General features: G+C 46.0%; 1 protein-coding gene across 1 annotated transcript; it reads left to right on the forward strand.

Annotated features, from left to right (window-relative positions):
- The first annotated feature begins 1,563 nt into the window (after positions 1 to 1,563).
- HPX (hemopexin) lies at positions 1,564 to 11,267 on the forward strand. The gene is made up of 10 exons (XM_061380583.1): positions 1,564 to 1,788; positions 2,170 to 2,240; positions 2,333 to 2,404; positions 2,576 to 2,697; positions 4,314 to 4,464; positions 5,158 to 5,370; positions 5,633 to 5,740; positions 10,430 to 10,560; positions 10,641 to 10,803; positions 10,924 to 11,267. Exons 1-10 carry the CDS (start codon positions 1,712 to 1,714, stop codon positions 11,193 to 11,195), a joined length of 1,380 nt encoding a protein of 459 aa, XP_061236567.1. The 5' UTR covers positions 1,564 to 1,711; the 3' UTR covers positions 11,196 to 11,267.
- The last annotated feature ends 9,269 nt before the right edge of the window (positions 11,268 to 20,536 follow it).

Genomic DNA, 20,536 nt, shown 5'->3' on the forward strand with positions numbered 1-20,536 from the left:
GCCACCTGATATGAAATACTGACTCACTGGAAAAGACTCTGATTCTGGGAAAGATTGAAGGCAGGAGGAGAAGGGGACCACAGAGGATGAGATGGTTGCATGGCATCACTGTCTCGATGGACATGAGTTTAAGCAAGCTTCAGGAGCCGGTGATGGACAGGGAAGCCTAGCACGCTGCAGTCCATGGGGTCGCAAAAAGCCGGACACGACTGAACGACTGAACTAAACTGAACTTAAACTAATTTACTTATTTTATTTCTAGTTGCTCTGGGTCTTCACTGCAGCACACTGGCTTTCCTTAGTTGTGGTGAACAGGGGCCACTCTCTAGGGGTGGTGTGCAGGCTTCTCACTGCAGTGACTTCTTTTTTATTTGCACTGAGAAACCAAAAAAATTGTGTTAGTCATTTTATTGCGATATTCACTGTATTGCAAGGGTCTAGAAACAAACTCGAGATATCTTTGAGGTATGCCTGTACATGCCCGGTACTAGTTTAGGTAGAGAAAATGTAATGGGTCAGGAACTTCCCTGGTGGTCCAGTGGTTAAGACTCTACCCTTCCAATGTCTGGTCGAGGAACTAAGATCCTACATGGCACAGCCAAAAAACATTTTAAAAATTTTTGAAAAATATATAATGGTACATAAGACAAGCAAATCAAAACTAGCAAAGAAAAAATGCATAAACAAGCAGAAGCAAAAGCATATACAAATAAAATATTTTCAAGTTTTATTAAGTAACATAAAGGAAACCCGCGAGATTCTGAAATAGCTAGATGAGGTGGACAAGAAAGGCTTCATTGAAAAGATAGCATTTAAGCAAGAATCAGCTATAAATATTATGAAACCCCAGTACAGTTTTATTTATTCTGTGATAGGTAAACAAAGCACTTTCCCCTTAGGATAGAAACTATGAAGAAAGTCTGATTACTAGTAGGTCTCTCTGAAAGAGACACCTCCTCCAGCCCTTCCATCCCAGGTGATTTTTGCAAAGCCTGTGGGGGTGGGGGCAAGGGCGGAACTTGGACTTTCAGCAATGGTGAAATATTATTGACCTGTCAAGGGCAAAGATAAAGAGACTTGGGAATGCCCCCAACAGGTCCCTGATGGAGCTTGGAAGAAACTGTTCTCTGAGTAGTTCTAAGTTTGTTTGTATGTGTGTGTGGTTATTAAGTATATGTAAGTGTTAGTGTTTTTAAGAGTCTCAGAGCTGGGCTTGGCACGGTTCACAAAAATGTTACTTTCCTCTTCTCTCCTCCTGCGTTGTTCAGGCAAGTCCAACCACGGTCAGGTGGTCCTCAATCAATCTAACCCCTTCTTACCCTTTATGGGTACCCAGACGCATCAACAAGGTGAAGAGTCATGTTGAACATCAATGGCCTGGGCCAGTCACCGCTCAAAAGTCACCAAAGTGCTTTGCTGTCCACCTGAAACTATCAAACGTTGTTAATTGGCTATACTCCAATATAAAATAAAAAGTTTAAAAAAAAGTCACTGAAGGGGGATGGGGCCTCCTGCCGGGAAGAGTTAGTCTTGGATTCAGATTTCTGTTCAGACCCTGACCTTATTTGCACTGATGTAATCAGCCAATATTGGCATAGTCCTGAGAGATCTTGTTCCCAGCAGGCTTGGAGTGGGGGTAGCGCTGTTGCCTTCTCTATATAGGGGGTTCAGCCAGGTGCCCAGCGCTGTCCTGGGGCCTCTCCAGCTCACCATGGCTCGGGCATTGAGAGTGCCAGTTGCACTGTGGCTGTTGGGCTTGTGCTGGTCTTTGGCTAAAGCCCACCCTCTGTGAGTAAAGTTGAGGCTGGAGAAGGAGGACCGGGGTTGGGATTAGAGTGGGATAGGGCCAGCTTTTAGGTCTGGGGTAAGTCTGGGGTCTTGGGACTTCCCTGGTGGCTCAGACAGTAAAGCATCTGCCTAAAATGCAGAAGACCTGGGTTTGATCCCTGGGTTGGAAAGATCCTGTGGAGAAGGAAATGGCAACCCACTCCAGTAGCCTTGCCTGGAAAATCCCATGGACAGAGGAGCCTGGTAGGCTACAGTCCATGGGGTTGCAAAGAGTCAGACGCAACTGAGCGACTTTACTTCACTTCTTCAAGTCTAGGGTCAGGAGCTAAGGAAGAGGGGTTAGCTGCTGTGGAGCCAGACAGCTCTGTGTCTTCTCTCTAGGGCTAGAGCTCCTGAGCTTGGGCACGGAGTTGAAGGTGGGAATGTGGCCAAGCCGGATCCAGACGTGACGGGTGAGGCCCTGACTCTCTGTGTCTGTCTCTCTGCTTCTGCATTGTATCCTCTTACTGATCTTTCACCTGCTGCCTCCCTGCCTCCTCCCCAGAACGCTGCTCGGATGGCTGGGGCTTTGATGCTACCACCCTGGATGAGCATGGGAACATGCTGTTTTTAAAAGGTAGGAGGGGCTGGGACTGGGGCATTTGGGACCTCAGACTTGGTTGCCTTCACCAGGATGTATCCTGGTGGTCTTAGGAATTATTTAAGAGCATCACCCATGGCTTCTTTGTAACTATCTCAGTAGGCCAAAAGTTTGCTCTGGGTCCTTCAGTGACTGTGTGTTTTGCAGGGGAGTTTGTGTGGAAGGGTCATGCCTGGGCCCGGCAGTTGATCTCAGAGAGGTGGAAGGATGCCCCCAGTCCCGTGGATGCTGCATTCCGCTATGATCGTAACAGTGTCCTTCTGATCAAGGTACGACTGGACCCAGGTCAGGGCCAGGCCAGAAATGCTGGAGTCAACATGAGAAACCCTCCCCTAGGTGGCCCTTGCCAACAGGTTCCAGGTTTCCTCCTCCTGGGCCTTCCTTTCCTGAGCAAGGTCAGGCTAGGGGTGTGTGTGTGTGTATGCATGCGGACCTGACAGGCGCCACATCCAGTGGCTCTTCTTCAGTCCTAATCTGCCTCCACACCTCTCTGCTACTCCTCAAGCTGTTGACCATCCTTTCCTTCCTAGAAATTCCTCCTTGGCTTCCATGACCCCGCATCTGGTCTTCTTCCTATGGTTGCCAGGTTGTTCGCCGCACAGCGGTACCTGGCCGAGGGGTGAGTGGAGGATGAAATCCAGCCCACTGTGCTCATCAGGTCCCATGTCCTGGCCCAGCTTGTGTCTGGTCCTTCTGGGCACCTTCTCCTGACTCACACAAAGATGCCGCATGGCTGGGTGGCCCTCACTGCTGGGTTTGTTTTCCCTCCTGCCTTTTTTTCTTGCTCTTCTCAGCTTCTCATCCTGGGCCACTCCCTGAATGTTCCGTGGGGATCCTTCCCAGCCTTTCCATTCACCCTCCCTGGGTGATCTCAACTACTGCCACGGCTCTGAGACTCTCCACGTTGTGGACACCAGATATGGCTCTTTCCCCAGAGCTCCAGACATTTCTTTGCAATTTCCTGGCTGACATCTTCAATTTAGATGTTCTGTAGACACCTCAAATACAGCACCCCCCAAACAGAACACAGTATCTTCTGTACAAATCCCTCTCCTCCCAAGTCCCCTATTTCAGCAAATGGCACCACCACGTGCTGCACCCTGTAAGCCAGGGGCACACGGGTCATGAGACCTGGCCCTTGCTTATCTTTTCAGGTTGATCTCTTCCCCAGCCACATTCACTGTATGCCAGCCACATGAGTATACGGTGTACATGCTACTCCCTCTGCTAGTAATGCCCTTTCCACACTTGTCTACCTGGAAAATTCCTGCTCAGTTTTGAACACCTGGCCCAAATGTTCCCTCCTCTGTGCAGCCTTCTAGGAATTCTCTAGGTTGACTTAGGCACCTCTCCTTTATTCCCAATGCACTTCACATGCCTCCACCTTGGGGCTCACATGGCTAGGACACACTAGGGGCTCACTTTCTGTTTTTGTACAGTGAAAAAAAAAATGAAGTCCTTGAAGGCAGAGATAGAGTCTTGTCACCCCTTTATGACCAGTGCTTCTCACAATACCTGGCATATGGTAGTCATTCAGCAACTGTTTCTTGAGTGAATAAATGAACAAATGAATGTTTGAATGGATGGATGATCGCAGGATGACTATGGATGTGCCTGCCAAAACCAATGGTGTTGCAGATAATTGTACCATAGGCGTGCTAGTTGCACATAGTCAGATGTGTCTGTGTAGTAACAGTGATTGGATTTGCACAAATTGAAGGTGTATATTTGTGCAAGGGGTCAGCACATTGTTGTCCACAGATGGATTGAGAGTATGGGGGACTGCAGAAGAATATTATGTTAAGTGTGATAGATCAAAGGTGTTGTGTGAGCAGAATGGCAGTGTCTGGCATGCATATTAAAAATAGCATGCTTTTGTGTGTAGGGGGACAAATTCTGGGTATATCCTCCTGAGAAGGGGGAGGAATATCCAAAGTTACTCCAAGAGAAGTTTCCTGGAATCCCATTCCCACTGGATGCAGCTGTGGAATGTCACCACGGAGAATGCTCTCATGAGGGTGTCTTCTTCTTCCAAGGTCAGTGCAGGCTGGAATAAGAGAGCGTGGAGTAGCGGTGGGATGGTGGTGAGGGAGGTAGAGATAGGGAGGGTGGTGCTGGTAGAACCATGATATGGTTTCCCAAGAAAGAGAAATAGAGAAGCTAATTAAGGTCTACACAGTTTAAGTAGGGGAAGTAAGAGGAAGTCATTCTGGGGAAGTTAACTGGATATAATTTTGCTAAAAGCCCTTCGTGTCCTCCATGACCCTTAGGACAAATCTATGTTCTTTAGTCTCACAAAGTTCTTCATGACCTTACAGACAAGGTTCTCCAAGTCCCTCCAGCCTATTGACCCTCCAGTGTTTAATCTCTCAATCCTTCCCTTGAATATGAAGCCCCCCAAACTCTCTGCTATTTCCTAGACACCCAGTTTGCTTCATGCTTCCATCTCCCACTCTTGACTGCTTTGTAACTCCTTCAGTTTTTAGTTTAAGTATCACCTTCTCTGGGAAGTTTCCCCAGACTCTTCCCACTGCCCTTGCTGAACTGATCATGTGTACTTTGCTGCTGAATTTTGTCATATGACTACTTTCCTCAACTGGGAACTTGCGCTGCTGGGCTGTGAGCTCCGTGTGATGGGGGCCACATCTGGTCCATCCTGGGGCCCAGTGCAAGCACAAGGGAGGGCACAGTCTGGCCTCACCGAATGCTTGTTGGTTGATTGGACAAAGGCAACCACACGTGGTTCTGGGACTTCTCTACAAAAACCATAAAGAAACGTTCCTGGCCAGCCGTTGGGAACTGCTCCTCGGCCATACGATGGCTCAACCGCTACTACTGCTTCCGGGGTAACAAATTCCTGCGCTTCGACCCCGTCACGGGAGAAGTGAATTCCACTTATCCTCGGGATGTCCGAGATTACTTTATGTCCTGCCCTAACAGAGGTGAGAAAGCCCCAGCCCTGGGACCTCTGGAGACATGTCCACCTTTCCTGAGTCTGCAAACGCCATACACCCCAGCTCCTACCCTCACCTATGGAATGATACCTTGGCCCTTGCCCCAGCCCCACTTCCATTCCGGCTCTTCCCAACTGTCTTCATATGGGGAAGACCTGCACCCCCAATACCCCCAGCGGTTTCTTCCACCTCAGACCTCATTCTGACTTCTTGCCTTTGTGTGTTCTCCCTTGCTTATTTCTCCCCCAAGGCCATGCACATAGGAATGCAACCCAGCATATGGATAAGCGCTGTAGCCCACATCTAGTCTTGTCTGCATTGCTTTCTGACAACCATAGTGCCACCTACGCTTTCAGTGGTAAGAGATGCCCTCCAATCCCCCCATCTCTGTCCTCCAATCCCCCCGTCTCTGTCCTCCATACCTCCCTACTCTTTCATGTGTGCCTCTCATCTCTGAGATATTTCCTCCATTTTCATCACTGTGCCCCTTATGAAAGGCTCCCATCCTTTCACCCTGGCATGCTCCTTTTCACCTCTCATTTCCTCAGATGCATATCTGAGGAACCTATCTCATTGTCCAGGCCTCTAACTTCTTCCACCTATCTGCCTCTCAGTACTATCCATGCAAGGTTTGTATCTTCTCTGGACCCCCTGAACCTATGACTCCTCATACTCCCTTTGCTCCTGCATGTCTCTGACCCTCTCTACACTGCTCTACCTCAAGCTTATCCCCAGGAGCTTCATCTTTTTCCAGGTGCCTGGTTCCTATGTCCAGCCTCTGGGCCCAGCATTACCTGGAAATAAGATGTTCCCGTTGCTGAGCATCAGCCAAGAAGTGTTCAGTTCCTTAGATCTTTAGGCAATAGCTTCACTAGCCTGATAAGATTTCTCCCCTGAGTGACTAGGGGAGACCCCTCTCCCCAGACCTGTGCCATTAATTAGTAAAAGCCATCTAATAGTACCTAAGGATAAGTCTTGATCCATACTTGAGGACAGCTCTAAGAGAGTGACCTATCCCATTACACTCAACCTAAGACATATGTATGACAGGATACAGGTGTGAAACAGTGGTTTAGAATACAGCAGAGTGAAAAATCCTTCCTTACTCCTAACCCCTGAACAAATCCGATCAGATGTGACTACCAAGCTATAATGAAAAATACACAGCCACAAGCAGAGCATATCCCCATATCAAGGGGGATATAGAACATAGCAGCATATCCCCATCTGTAATGAGAACATACATCCGTGATGAAACACACACCTATAGTGAACAAGTAGACCTGTACTGAGAATACCTGCCAGAGTAAGAACACATATGTCTCAGGAGAATACGCAGCTATGGTGAGAGCAAGGCACCACTGGGAGAACACACACACAAAGTGAGATAGCTATGGAAATAGAGATAGAGATCGATAGAAAGACATGGAGATAGAAACACTAAGAAACTAGGGCTACAGGGACCACACAGAGATAGACAGAGAACACTCACCCATGGCGAGATCGTGGAATCTCAAGGCCATGTGCGCATAAACAGAATGCAGCTGAAATCCTAAGTCAAGAGTATTAGAGATGTTCCACAGCTGTTGAGAGAACACCATTATGTTAAAAATACCCAGCCAAGGTGGGAACTCACTATGTTGGCAAAAACACCAGTATGACCCAGCTGTTCAGCAAAGGGCCAGTTCTCCCCTCTCCTTTATTGATAAACCTCTTGTCTCTAGCTCACGGTTTCTAATCTATTCTTTCTGCTTTCCCAACTTTGGCTCACACATGGACCATTATGTCCTCCCGATTTTCTCTCTAGTTATGATCTTTTAGCCTCAGATACAACCGATAACTGCCTCGGTTGCTCTTTTCCCTATTGGCTTTCCAGAGAGAGAATGGGACTGGCCCAGCCCCATAGTTTTATTCCAGACCACATTAAAGTGGCTGCTGGTTGGTCTCTGCATTGGCTATTGATGGACTGGGGGCTCAGCACTTATTTCCTCTGCCCAAAGAGCAGCATAGCTCTGATTCTCAAAATAGGAGCCATGAGCAGGGTAGTTTCATCAGGAGAGAAAGGTGGACATGTGGTCACTGAGTCTTGCCTGGTTAATACACATAAAGAGAGCTTGTGGCTGCATGGGGAACACCGACTATTTATCAAGCACCTGATAGGCACTGGGCATTGTTCTAGGCACTGGGATACAGTGATCAACATGGCAGGCAAGACAATTACCCTCACAGAACCTGCTGGAGAGAGAGATGATAAAGAGAAAATAAAAGAGAATACTTTCAGGCAGTGTTAATAGCTGTGAAATGTCCTGGGAAAATTAGAATATTTCTTATTCCCAAATACCATTTGAAGCTAGTATAAATGGATTTGTGAGTTGTTGATATTTTAAAATATAAAATAAAAAATGTTAAGTGTCAAAAAGCTGTGAAGGAAATAGGACAGAATAATTGGATAGAAGTGAAGAGAATGATGGGCCCCTTCTCTGGGAGATGATTTTTAAAAAATATTTATTCTATTTATTATTTATTTGTCTCAGAGAAGGCAATGGCACCCCACCCCAGTACTCTTGCCTGGAAAATCCCATGGACAGAGGAGCATGGTAGGCTGCAGTCCTTGGTGTCGCTAAGAGTCGGGGACGACTGAGAGACTTCATTTTCACTTTTCACTTTTCACTTTCATGCATTGGAGAAGGAAATGGCAACCCACTCCAGTATTCTTGCCTGGAGAATCCCAGGGACAGAGGAGCCTAGTGGGCTGCCGTCTATGGGATTGCACAGAGTCGGACACAACTGAAGTGACTTAGCAGCATTTATTTGTCTGCGGCAACCTTAGTTGCGGCATGTAAGATCTTGTTCCCTGACCAGGGGTCGATTAAACCCGGGTTCCTGCATAGGAAGCATGGAGTCTTAGCCACCAGACCACCAGAGAAATCCTGAAGAGATGACTTTTGAGCTGAGATTTCAGTGATAAAGAGAAATTAGCCCCATAAGGCAATGGAGGAGAAGCATTTTAGGGAAGGTGAACAGCAAATACTTTGAGGAGTCAAGAAAGGAGGCCAATATGACTCGAGTGTTGGGAAAGAGCAGATGAGTGGCTTGAAAAGAGGGAGAAAGGAGCCAGATCACATGGGTCTGGGAATTCCCTGGTGGTCCAGTGGTTAGGACTCTTATGTGTTCACTGCTGAGGGCCCAGGGTTCTGTCCTTGGTCGGAGAACTAAGATCCTGCAAGCCGTGCATGGACCAACCAAAAAAGAAAAAAGATTATATCATGGGCCTGGTAAGGATTTTCAACTGTAAAAGGAAGCCAGGAGGGGATCTTGAGTTGGGCCATGATCTGTTCTGACTCAATTTTTTAAAAGATCATCCTTATTTCTTATGGAATGTAAGTCACAGAGCTATAATTGTATAAGCAGGGAATCAGGCGAAGAGTTCTCTCAGCTGTCTGGATTAGAGGTGATGACAACTTGGATTGGGATAACAGCACAGAGGTGGTGGGCAATCATCATGATGTATTCTGGAAGTCGAGTCCATAGCATTAACCAATGCCTTGGATATTGGTCAGAGTCGGGAAGGGAAAAGAGTGGTTTCAAGAATGACTTAGCTTTGGGGAACTGGGCAACTAGGTGACAAATGGTTCCTTTTATTAAGATTGGAAAAGACTAGGGTAGAAGGTGTGTGTGTTTGCTGGGAGCAGAAATGAGTTTGGACACATTAGAGTATTGGTATCTAGTAGCCCCAAATGGACACGTCAGGTAGGCAGCTGAGTTTGAGCCTGACACTCAAAGAAAAGGTCCATCAGAAGTGAAAAGAACAGATCAAAAGTCTTCAGTATGCAGATGGGGTTTAAAACCCTGGACTAGGTAAAATCACTAGAGAATGAGGGCAGATAGAGTGGAGGCCCAAACCGGGGGATTCTAATGTGGGATACCAGGCTGAAGAGACATCAAAAATGTAAGAACACTGGAAGAGTCTGGAATAACAGGAGCCAAAATTAAAAAAAAAAAAATTTAAAGAAGGGAGCTGTGAGCAGTCAAATGCTGCTAAGAGGTAGAGTAAGAAGAAGACATTAGATTTGGCAAGCTAGAGGATACTTAACCCTGAAGAGAGAAATTTCAATGGCAGAGGGAAACAGGAACATAAGTGAAGTGGATTGAGGAAGGAAAGGTAAATAAAAGTTTAGACAATTTTTTTAGGAAGTTGTTATGAAAAGGGGAGAGGAAAATAAGGGGGCTGGTCTGGCTACTTCCTCTGTCTCTGGCCATCTCATGAGATTAGAGAACACCCAGTGGGAGCTTGCTGTGGTCTTCCCTTTTCTTTTTTTTGAACTTTTAATTTTGTATTGGGGTTTGATTAACAATGTTGTGATAGATTCAGGTGAACAGCGAAGGGACTCAGCCATACATATACATGTATCCATCTCCCCCAAACCTCCCCTCCCATCCAGGCTGCCACACAACATTAAGCAGAGTTCCATGTGCTATACAATAGGCCCTTGTTGGTTATCTACTTTAAATATAGCAATGTTTTAGGTTGTATGTCCTTGTTGGTTATCCATTTTAAATATAGCATTTCTAAAGAGAAATGACGCAAATGAACTTATTTACAAAACAGAAAGAGACTCACAGACATAAAAAATGGACTTATGGTTGCCAGGGGGAAGGGACAGTTAGTGAGTGTGGGATGGTCACACACGCTGCTTCCCTTTTAACTTCTGGCCACCATCTCATTGTAGCACCTCCTCACACGGACATCTGAGATGCATAAGGAGCCCACACCAAACCTCATTACGTTGGCCTGAGCTAGCAACCCGGCCACTCTTCCCCAAGCTTGCCCTTCCATCAGGCCCCTACTGCCTCCAGTTCCAATCAGGTCACCATGCCTAACTTTTCCAACCACACGCTTGCTCTACTTTCTCACCTAGCCTCTTCCCTCTTGGCTTCTGGATGCACTCTCTCCCCCTTCTCGGGACTCACCCCTGCATCTGTCACTTGCCTCTTCACGGCCTGGCCTTTTACCACCAGCACTAGAGCTACCTCTGCTACCCCACAGAGAACCACTACTGGCGTCTGGACAGCAGCCGGGACGGGTGGCACAGCTGGCTCATTGAGCATCTGTGGCCCCAAGGTCCCTCAACAGTGGATGCTGCCTTTCTCTGGGATAAAAAGCTCTACCTCATCCAGGTGTGTGATGGGAGAGAGGCCTGAGGTGGAGACTGGGGAGAATACCCTGCTCGTGCTGATGAATGTCCTTTGTCCTGCAGGGTACCCAGGTATATATCTTCCTGACAAGGGCAGGCTACACTCTCGTAAAAGATTATCCAAAGCAGCTGGAGAAGGAATTTGGGAGCCCTGATGGGGTCTGCCTTCATTCTGTGGATGCAGCCTTTACCTGTCCTGGATCTTCTCAGCTCTACATCATGGCAGGTGAGGGGTGTCGGGTGCTGAGGGGTGGTTGGTTCTGTGTTTCTCCATCAGGGTGTGAGAAAGGCCAGGTGCAGATCCCCGTGACGCGGAAGCCATGTTACATCCGGTATCTCTTCCCAGGCCAGAAGCTGTGGAGGCTGGACCTGAACTTAGGAGCTCAAGCCACGTGGACAGAGCTTCCTTGGCTCCATACGAAAGTCGATGGGGCCCTGTGTACAGAGAAGTCTCTGGGCCCCCACTCGTGTTCTGCCAATGGTCTGGGCTTGTACCTCGTCCAAGGCCCCAATCTGTACTGCTACAAAGATGTGGAGGAATTGAGCAAGACCAAGGACCTTCCCCAGGCCCAGAGGATGAACAGCCTCCTGGGCTGCGCTCCCCACCAGCACTCCTGATGCGAGTTTGGCTCAGCTCCTCCTCCCAGTTTCCTCACAATAAAGCCAGAGTGCTTCTTCACCTGAATCAAAGGGCCCTGGTTGTGGAACAATCTCACTTCTTTGAGTTGAGAAGCTTGTAACCTCTCTTTTTGAGGCTCTTAAAGCTACAGGAGATAAGGGAGGGGAGGGCTGAAGGACAAACCTCATTTCTTCACAGGTGATTCCTGAATCCCAGTCATAAACTGGCTTCTTCCAGACTATCATCCCAGACAGGGAAACAGAGGGGAGGGAGATTCCAGAGGGAGGGGATATATATACATATATACATATATATCTCATTATGACTGATTTATATTGCTGTACGGTAGAAATCAACACAACATTGTAAAGCAATTATCCTCCAATTGAAAAACAATATTATAAAAAAGAGGGGAACAGAGAAAAATGTAGAGAAAGGAACCCCTGTGTTTGCACAGCAAGTAAGAAGCAGAGCAGGGACTCTGCCCTGCTAATAACTGACCACACCTTGGCCCCAGGACATAGGGAAATAGGGCTAGAAGTGGCTACGCATGCACCAAGTGTACTGGCCCAGGGCTGCCATGAAGGGCTGTTCAGTTCAGTTCAGTTCAGTCGCTCAGTCGTGTCTGACTCTTTGAGACCCTATGAATCGCAGCATGCCAGGCCTCCCTGTCCATCACCATCTCCCAGAGTTCACTCAAACTCACGTCCATCGAGTCGGTGATGCCATCCAGCCATCTCATCCTCTGTCGTCCCCTTTTCCTCCAGCCCCCAATCCCTCCCAGCATCGGAGTCTTTTCCAATGAGTCAACTCTTTTCATGAGGTGGCCAAAGTACTGGAGTTTCAGCTTTAGCATCATTCCTTCCAAAGAACACCCAGGGCTGATCTCCTTTAGAATGGACTGGTTGGATCTCCTTGCAGTCCAAGGGACTCTCAAGAGTCTTCTCCAACACCACAGTTCAAAAGCATCAATTCTTTGGCGCTCAGCTTTCTTGTGGCAGTCCTCAAATTGTAGGTCCAGGGGGTTCAGGCAGCATCACAGCAGATGAGGCTTGGTTGCTATGAGTTAGGCACAACAAGCGGAATGAAAAATGAGTGTTTCACCTGCCTGAAGGAAGCTGGGAAAATGGAAGAAGGACTGACTCTGGGGCCTGGCACTATGAAACACATTTGTAGAATGTCACACAGCCTCGTGGGCGTCCTGTTGGCTACCCATCAGTCCCCTGCATATTTGCACCATCTAGGCCAGCAGTGTCATCTGGGTGGAGGTTACGGTGGTTTGTTCTTTTCTGGTCATAAGCTGACCAAGACTTTAGGGTCCAAACTTACTGACAACCATTTGATTGGGGATTGGCCTGGACTATAGGCAACTGGGTCTTGAGGTGAGATCTTTTTCTTCCTCTACCTTTCCAAGTCACTTGAGGTTGAAAACTTGTTTTAGGCTCAAAAAAAAAAAAAAAAAAAAGCCTCAGACTCTAGCAAGGAGCCCTCACTCTGAGCTTCTATATGCTAGCCTCAGTGACCTCTTCCCTTAAATGGGAGCAATACTAGACACTTTCCTATGACATTGAGTATGGACTCAAACCCACCTCTTGGATTCACTCCAGAGGATCCTTGGAAGGACAACCACACTCTGGTCCATGGTCCCTTCTGATCTGGTGGCCCCATCCTCTGGGGGGCTTTGGAGTCTAAGTAGAAGAGAAGACAGACAAACCTAGCACTGGGGGGCCAGGCCATAGCATGGTTCCCAACAGGCACCAGGCCCTGTTGATCAGGAGAACTGCCCCAGGTTCCTTTCCCAGGCTCATTGTGCTGGGAAGAGGAGCAGGTGATGAACCCCAGCCCCTTAGATCATGGTCCATCCAGGACTGGAGTTTGGCTGGGACTCGAAACAGAGGTAAGGGCCAGGCACCAGGGCTGTGGGATCCACTTCCAAGAAGTGTCTTGAGTTTTCCCTTCCATCCTTGAAGATGTCTGGATGGTTCTCCTCATGGGGTTGGCTTCTTCTCCTTCAGCCTGAGGGGTGAAGACAAGGCCAGAGTCTTAGTTCTGGGTTTCATCCAGTCCATGTGCCACATCTGGAGCCAACACTGCATCATGTCAGGATGCCTAGAGGTGTTTTAAACAGTTATCCAACAACTGTGGTATTGGAGGCTAACTTCCTCCTCTCTACTGAGAAAGGAGGACTAAGTCTCCTCTTCTCTTCTCCCATCTGCTCTGTTGAAGGGAAGCCTCTAAGCTTGTGTCCAAGGAACTTTCAGAAAAGGTCAACTCATGATTCTTCCATCCACCCTCTTAGCACCTCCTATGCTCAGGGTAGTGTGTCAGGCAGTAGAAAAAAAGATGGGTTGGACAGTTTCTGCCCCAAGGTCTGCCACTCTATACAGTTGGGGTGGGGGGATGTTGGAGGGGAATGCAGACAAGGCATCAGATAAATGCAATAGAGTGAGACAGACATTAAGATGGAAGACTATATATGAAAATGAAATCAGAACCAGCAATACCTGTATGGAGAACAAGTTAGGAAAGCCTTTATAGCTGAATTTTAAAACATGAGTAGAACATATGCAGTGCTTTACCATGCCTGGTGCATTACAGGCAGAAGAGGCAACACAAGCCAAGAAGAGCCAGGAGTGGGAACCACAACTACTCAGCAGGGCTGAGTACAGGGGATGAGTGAGAGGCTGGTTGGAGGTGAGGCTGGAGAAGGAGCCAGGGGCTTCTCAGCTCATGGGGGGCTTGCCCGTCAGGCTAGGAAGCTTGGATTTTGTCTATCTTTGGGGCAATGGAGACCTACTAAGGGATTTTAGACCAAGGAGTCCTCACACTTAATGAGATTTACATTTTAGAAAGATGACTCTGTTGCAGAGTGGATTCTGAGTGAAAGGAGATCACTGTGGATGTGAGAAGGGCACTGAGGAGGTCAGTGCTGTGATCCAGGTATAAATCATGGAGGCCCAGACACTGGTGCAATGGAGATGAAGAGAAGCAGGCAGATTAAAAATCATTTAGGGGATTTCCCTGATGGTCCACTGGCTGAGACTCCACACTCCCAATGCAGGGGGGCTGAGTTCGATCCCTGGTCAGGGAGGTAGAGCCCACATGCTGCAACTAAGAGTTCGCATGCAACTAAGTCCAACGAACACCTGGTGCAGCCAAATAAGTTACTTAATTAAAAAGAAGACATTCTGATAAGAGGGTGACAGAGTGAGAATTTCACCGCCGAATGACTCCATGGACCCTTTTCCTGCTCATCATTGTGCCACTTCTTCCCCAACTTCCCATGGTGCCCTCTCAAATGCACACTCCATGGTCAATAAGCTTTTGTGTATTCTTTATACACTCCGTGGTTAATATGCTTCTCTCTTTCTCTCCAATGAAGAGATTGGGCTCTGCCCCAGGGACTTCTTCCTACCCCTGGAGCTGTCCCAGTGGAAGGGAAGCAGCTCACCATTGGCAAGACTCCCATACATGCCTATGCTATTTTCTTCCTCTTTCTATGCAGGTTAAATTCTTTTCTTTGGCATCAAGCAAATGAGCCACAGTATCCTTATGGCTCCCATCTACTAACCTCCTGACTATGTCCTCACTTGCTGAAGACCCTACTTCAGTCACCCAAACCAGACCCTAGTCCTCATTCACAACTGCTCCACCTGTGAAGCAATTCCTTAAATTCCAACACCCTCGTGACCACAACCTCCTACCTTTATCCTTCTTCCTTTTCTCTCTCACTGCTCTCTGACTTTTTTCCCATCCAAATTGAACATCAAGGTTGATCAACTGAACAATTTTCTTAACAATGGCTTTATTTCTCTGTTCCCTTTAACTTCTATTTAATCTAACCATGGAAAAGAAAAAAAAACCAAAAGCCAACTTTAGGGCAGAGAAAGAGTGTGAGCTTGAGTCAGACATGTTTGAACTCCAGTCCCAGTTGGCCCACTTACTAACTCTGTAGATTTGAGAAACTCAGCCTTTCTGAGCCGTGTGTGTGGTGTATATGCGTATGCAAAATAGGAAAATATGTATCAATCACTGTTCCATAAGGATAGAGAGAGCACTCTAGATATTCCAAGTAGGGGAGGATTTTTTTTTTTTTTTGCATTTAAAAAAATTACTTATTTTTAAATTTTAAGTTGGAGGATAATTGTTTTACAAGGTTGTGCTGGTTTCTGCCATACATCAACCTTAGAGGAGGATTTGACAGCAAGGAATTTGTTACAAAATTTTGGGGGAGGTCTGAAGAAGCATAAGAAGGAAAACAGAGTTACCCAGAGACCAGGAAACTACCACTAGTCTTGACTTAAAGGAGCAAAAGGTAGAAAAGGTATTGCCCAAAGAACAACAAGGAGGTGGAGCCCACAAATCTGCACTGGGTGCTAAGGCAGCTAGCGTTTGTATTTATGATGCTCCTGTAACAGCCTCCATGTTTGCTAGGGTGGAGCCACTGCTCCTGAATTCGCCAGAGGCCCTGCCAAAAACAGAGTGACTCTCTCCTTCCTCCCACCTTCCTCAAGCGAGGGTTCCCATTGGCACAATCCAACTGGAACGAACCGACAAAGGAACCTGAGAAATGTGATTTTCAGATCTCCAGCCTTGTTGGTACAAGGGAGATTACAGAACAATGGATGTAGGCTGAGTACCAACAGGCAATATTGACCTCATATATGTGTCATAACTCTTGGTTGCAAGCTATAAAACCCGGCTCAAAGTGGTGTAAACAAAAAATATTGATCAACTTATGTGACTTCAGGAAAAGGCAAACAAAGGTGTTAAATGGATGTTATCAAGCATCTGTCTCTCTCCATCCTTTAGCTCTGCTTTTTTTACATTGGCTTCATTTTCAGGCAGGCTTATCCCTTCTTGTGGCAAGATAAGGATCAGGCTTATATTCTACCAGCACCACTAGCCCAAAAGTGGAAGGAAAATTCCTGGAACTGAGTTTAACTGGCTCAGAATAGTCATGTGCCTATCTCTGAATTGATCATTTTGACTTGATCCTGGAAAAGAGCCCAGCACTGAAATGGGCTGTAGAGTTAGAATGATTCCCATCTGAACCCCACAGATTAAGAGTGGGGAGGAGATGGGTCTTCAAAGAAAACTGATGTGCTGTTACCAATCAGAGGAGGAAAAGATGCTGCACTGGTTACAACAAAGGCAATAACAACTTGTTAATGACAGGATAATATTTATAAGGTTTTCCATATTCTCCATCCAATCCTCCTTCCCTTCCTCAGCTAGAGACTTCAGAAATACTGATATCACTAGGCGTGAAATGCCTTAATCTCTTGCCTGGCTCCCACCTTATTAATTATCCTATCTACCCTCTATCCTCACTCCAACCCTTCAGCCTGTAAAGCTCAGGTGTCCAATTTTATCTAAGCCCTTGATCCCACCTCCTCTCATCACCTCCAGGATCTCAATCTATCTTTTTTTTTTTTTCTTTCCTTTCCAATCTATCTTCTCTACTTCTCTATCTTTCTGTAGTTTATACCCAGGTGGTGCTAGTGGTAAAGAACGCTGCCAATGTAGGAAATGTAAGAGATACAGGCTTGATCCCTGGGTCGGGAAGATCCTCTGGAAAAGGGCATGGTAACGCATTCCAGCATTCTTGCCTGGAGAATCCCATGGACAGAGGAGACTGGCAGGCTACAGTCCATGGGGTCACAAAGAGTTAGACACAACTGAAGCGACTTAGTATGTATGTAGGCACACAGACCATATTCAAGTCTCTGTCATCTTTAAGGGGGAAAAAAAAAGATAAAACCAGAATCTTCAACTTTGTACCACTTTTCAGCTGTCTTCTTTCTTCCAACTTTCTTAAAGAGGGATCTGCACTTACTTATCCTACTTCCTGATTTTCATTTGCTTAAGTACTATTGCATTGTGGCTTCTGCCTCTATTTTCTGCTAGTATAGATCATAGGGGGATCCATGACCTCCATATTGCCAAATTCAAAGGATACATTTTTTGACCTTGACCTGTTGGAAATCTTTGCTGCATTTGATGCTGTTGATCACATCTTCCTCCTTGAAAATCTTTCCTCCCTTGGATTTCATCCATGACATTAGCTCTCTCCTGCTGCTGCTGCTGCAAGTCGCTTTAGTCGTGTCCGACTCTGTGCGACCCCATAGATGGCAGCCCATCAGGCTCCCCCGTCTCTGGGATTCTCCAGGCAAGAACACTGGAGTGGGTTGCCATTTCTTTCTCCAATGCATGAAAGTGAAAAGTGAAAGTGAAGTCACTCAGTAGTGTCAGACTCTTAGCGACCCCATGGACTGCAGCCCACCAGGCTCCTCCATCCATGGGATTTTCCAAGCAAGAGTACTGGAGTGGGGTGCCATCTTCTCTTATTCTCTGTTTCTTCTCCGCTTTCCTCTGGGCCTTCTTTTCCTCTGCTGGCTCACCAAATGCTAGCATTCCCAGAGTTCAGTCCTACATCCTTTTCTCATTCTCTACTTGGTCTTCCTAGGAATGCACTAGAATAGTCCTGTCGAAGAATGGTGTTGAGGAAGTCCTTGCTAGACCTAGCAATTGACTTTTGAGATCCAATGCATATAATATGGGAGAAGGCAATGGCACCCCACTCCAGTGTTCTTGCCTGGAGAATCCCAGGGACGGGGGAGCCTGGTGGGCTGAGGTCTATGTGGTTGCAGAGTCGGACATGACTAAAGTGACTTAGCAGCAGCAGCAGCATATAATATGTAGGAAGATTTTACTCATGGATTTTCCAAATGATAACAACCAATCTGAAGAAAGAGGGTTTATTGTATCAACTACAAGAAAAATTACAATATCAAAGCAATATTTACATATAGTAGTAGAAAAGGTCATCTTTGCTCCAAAAGTGTCTTTGCTGCTAATAAGGTTGCAAGCTCTATTCTTCCCTATAGGTGACTTGGTTAGGTGATACAGATGTTCACCAGGCTGATCTATTAAACCAAACAGCATAAAGTCAGTACTCCTGGTAGATGACTCTGGATGGATTTGCTTCTAATCAGTTTTTCCTGGTAAGTCCAAGGTAGTAATTTGAAAAATGTGCTGCCTCAGAGGGACCCACGTTGGTCAAAACCACACAGAGTATCTGAAATGGCTCATAAGCTACTGGTTGTTCTGGAAACCATCAGAAGGTGGATGAGATACAACATAGAGAGGATAGATGAAGGGTACAGGTTAACACCCCACCAATCAGGAGGCTTTGCAGAACTAGGAGAGCAGGGATTCAGGAAAAGTGTGTGTGGATCAAACTGCACTGTATGTACATCTTTTTTTTTTTTTTTTTTTAACAGCTTGGTTACAGCTCATAGTTTTATTCAGTAAACAAAGGATAGTACACCCCCAGGCGTGAGGGTGGAGATCCCAAAGGAGAGGCCTGTATGTACATCTTAACTACACTTAACTGTATGTTTGCATCTTAACTAATTAGATGCCTTTCCCCATCTTCACCATCTACCTGTGATTATCATCTCTGATTACCTGAAGAGACATCCCTGGATATTACAGCCATCCTGCTTAATGGGATTGGCAAGACAAGTATTCTGGTGGGCTGTCTGTAAATGGGTGCTATTCCTGGATTCTTTTTTCATTTGCTCAAGCAGAAATCTGGAAGTCATCCTTTCCTTCATTCTACCTTAGCCAATCAATTAATCACTAATTGTTGAGTTCTTTCCCCTGAATATTTATTAAAGCTATGCAATCTTCTCCATCCCTAATCCCACCACTATAGTCATCTCCTAGAACTGCTTTCTAACTGGTCCTCATTCTCCAATTTTGCTCTCTTCCTATCTATTCTCTACTTAGCAGCCACAAATGATCTTCCAAAATGCAAGGGTGGGACTTCCCTAGCAGTTCAGTGGTTACATCTTTGCTTTCCAATGCAGGGGGTGCAGGTTTGATCCCTGGTTGGGGAGCTAAGATCCCACATGCCTCGCAGCTTATATATATATATATATATATATATATATATATATATACACACACACACATAAAACAGAAGCACTATTGTAACACATTTAATAAAGACTTTAAAAATGGTCCACATCAAAAAAAATCTTTTAAAAAATTTACCTCTTAAAAAAAGAGGATTGATACTGAAGCTGAAGCTCCAATACTTTTGCCACCTGATGAGAAGAGCTGACTCATTGGAAAAGACCCTGAAGCTGGGAAAGATTGAAGGCAAAAGGAGAAGCAGGCAGCAAAAGGATGAGATGGTTAGACAGCATCACCGACTCAATGGACATGAATCTGAGCAAACTCCAGGAGATAGTGAAGGACAGGGAAGCCTGGTATGCTGCAGTCCACCGGGTTGCAGAAAATTGGACACAACTGAGTGACTGAACAATGACAAAGATGTAAAAAAGAAAAAAAGCAAAGGTGAATGAACTTGTCCCTCCCGTGCCCCAAACCTTTTGATGATTTCCCATTGTCTTTAAATTAAAGTCCAAAATCCTAAGCCTAACAACATGGTTCTCCTTGATTTGGTACCTGTCTACCTTTCCAGCTCACCTTATGCCATTCTTCTACATTATCACACCCATCCTGGCCTTCTTGTACTTCTCCTTTGACTTGGGATCATTTTCTCTTCTCCTGGATGACCTCTTTCTTTCTCACCCTTTCCCCTCACCTAAGTGCCACTTCCTTGTGAAAGTCTTTCCAAATGTCCCCAGGTAAAATTTAGTTCACTCACATAGTATTCTATAGATTTCCTTAGAAACACTCATCACAATTCTAATTATATATTTAGTATCACTTTCCTTTGTTATTCAAGCTTCATGAGGGCAGGGACTGAATCTTGTCTCTTGACAAGTTCCTAGCACCAAGGACAGTGCCTCCCACACTATAATTATTTGTTGAGAGAGAATTATCAAATAAATGAGGACATCTTTCTTCTTCTGAGTAACTCTTACTCATCTTTCAAAGACAAAAGTCATATGTTATACCCTCCAAGTTGGGTGACAGTCAAATCTGATTCATCTTTAGGACGCTAGGACCTAGCCTGAGGCTTGGTACATGGTATATAATAGAAGTTTGTCAAATCATAATAAACTCTTGGTTAGGAGTTGATAATTTCTAAAGTCGAATGATGGGTATATGAGAGTTCATTATACTATTCTGTTATCTTTCTGTGTATATATTTGAAAATCTCCATAACAAAACGTTAAAACATATATTCACCTCAAGTCAAGTGAAAGTGTAGTCAAATATGATCTTGAGACTTCCGGCTTAGGCAAGCAGTAGATGGTGATGCCACTCACTGGGATGGATGAAGTGGGGCTGCATTCAGTCATGTGTGTTTGTGTGTTCTCAGATACATGTACTGGAGAGAATTCTTTTTCACCCCAGT

Source organism: Bos javanicus, chromosome 15 (genome assembly GCF_032452875.1).
Source record: "Bos javanicus breed banteng chromosome 15, ARS-OSU_banteng_1.0, whole genome shotgun sequence".
In the NCBI taxonomy this organism is placed as follows: Eukaryota; Metazoa; Chordata; class Mammalia; order Artiodactyla; family Bovidae; genus Bos; species Bos javanicus.

Coding starts and splice junctions, on each gene's coding strand:
- HPX (XM_061380583.1), top strand. CDS start 1,712: ATGGCTCGGGCATTGAGAGTGCCAGTTGCACTGTGGCTGTTGGGCTTG. Junction 4,465..5,157: donor GGGTGTCTTCTTCTTCCAAG/GTCAGTGCAGGC, acceptor GATTGGACAAAG/GCAACCACACGTGGTTCTGG. Junction 10,804..10,923: donor TCAGCTCTACATCATGGCAG/GTGAGGGGTGTC, acceptor ATCTCTTCCCAG/GCCAGAAGCTGTGGAGGCTG.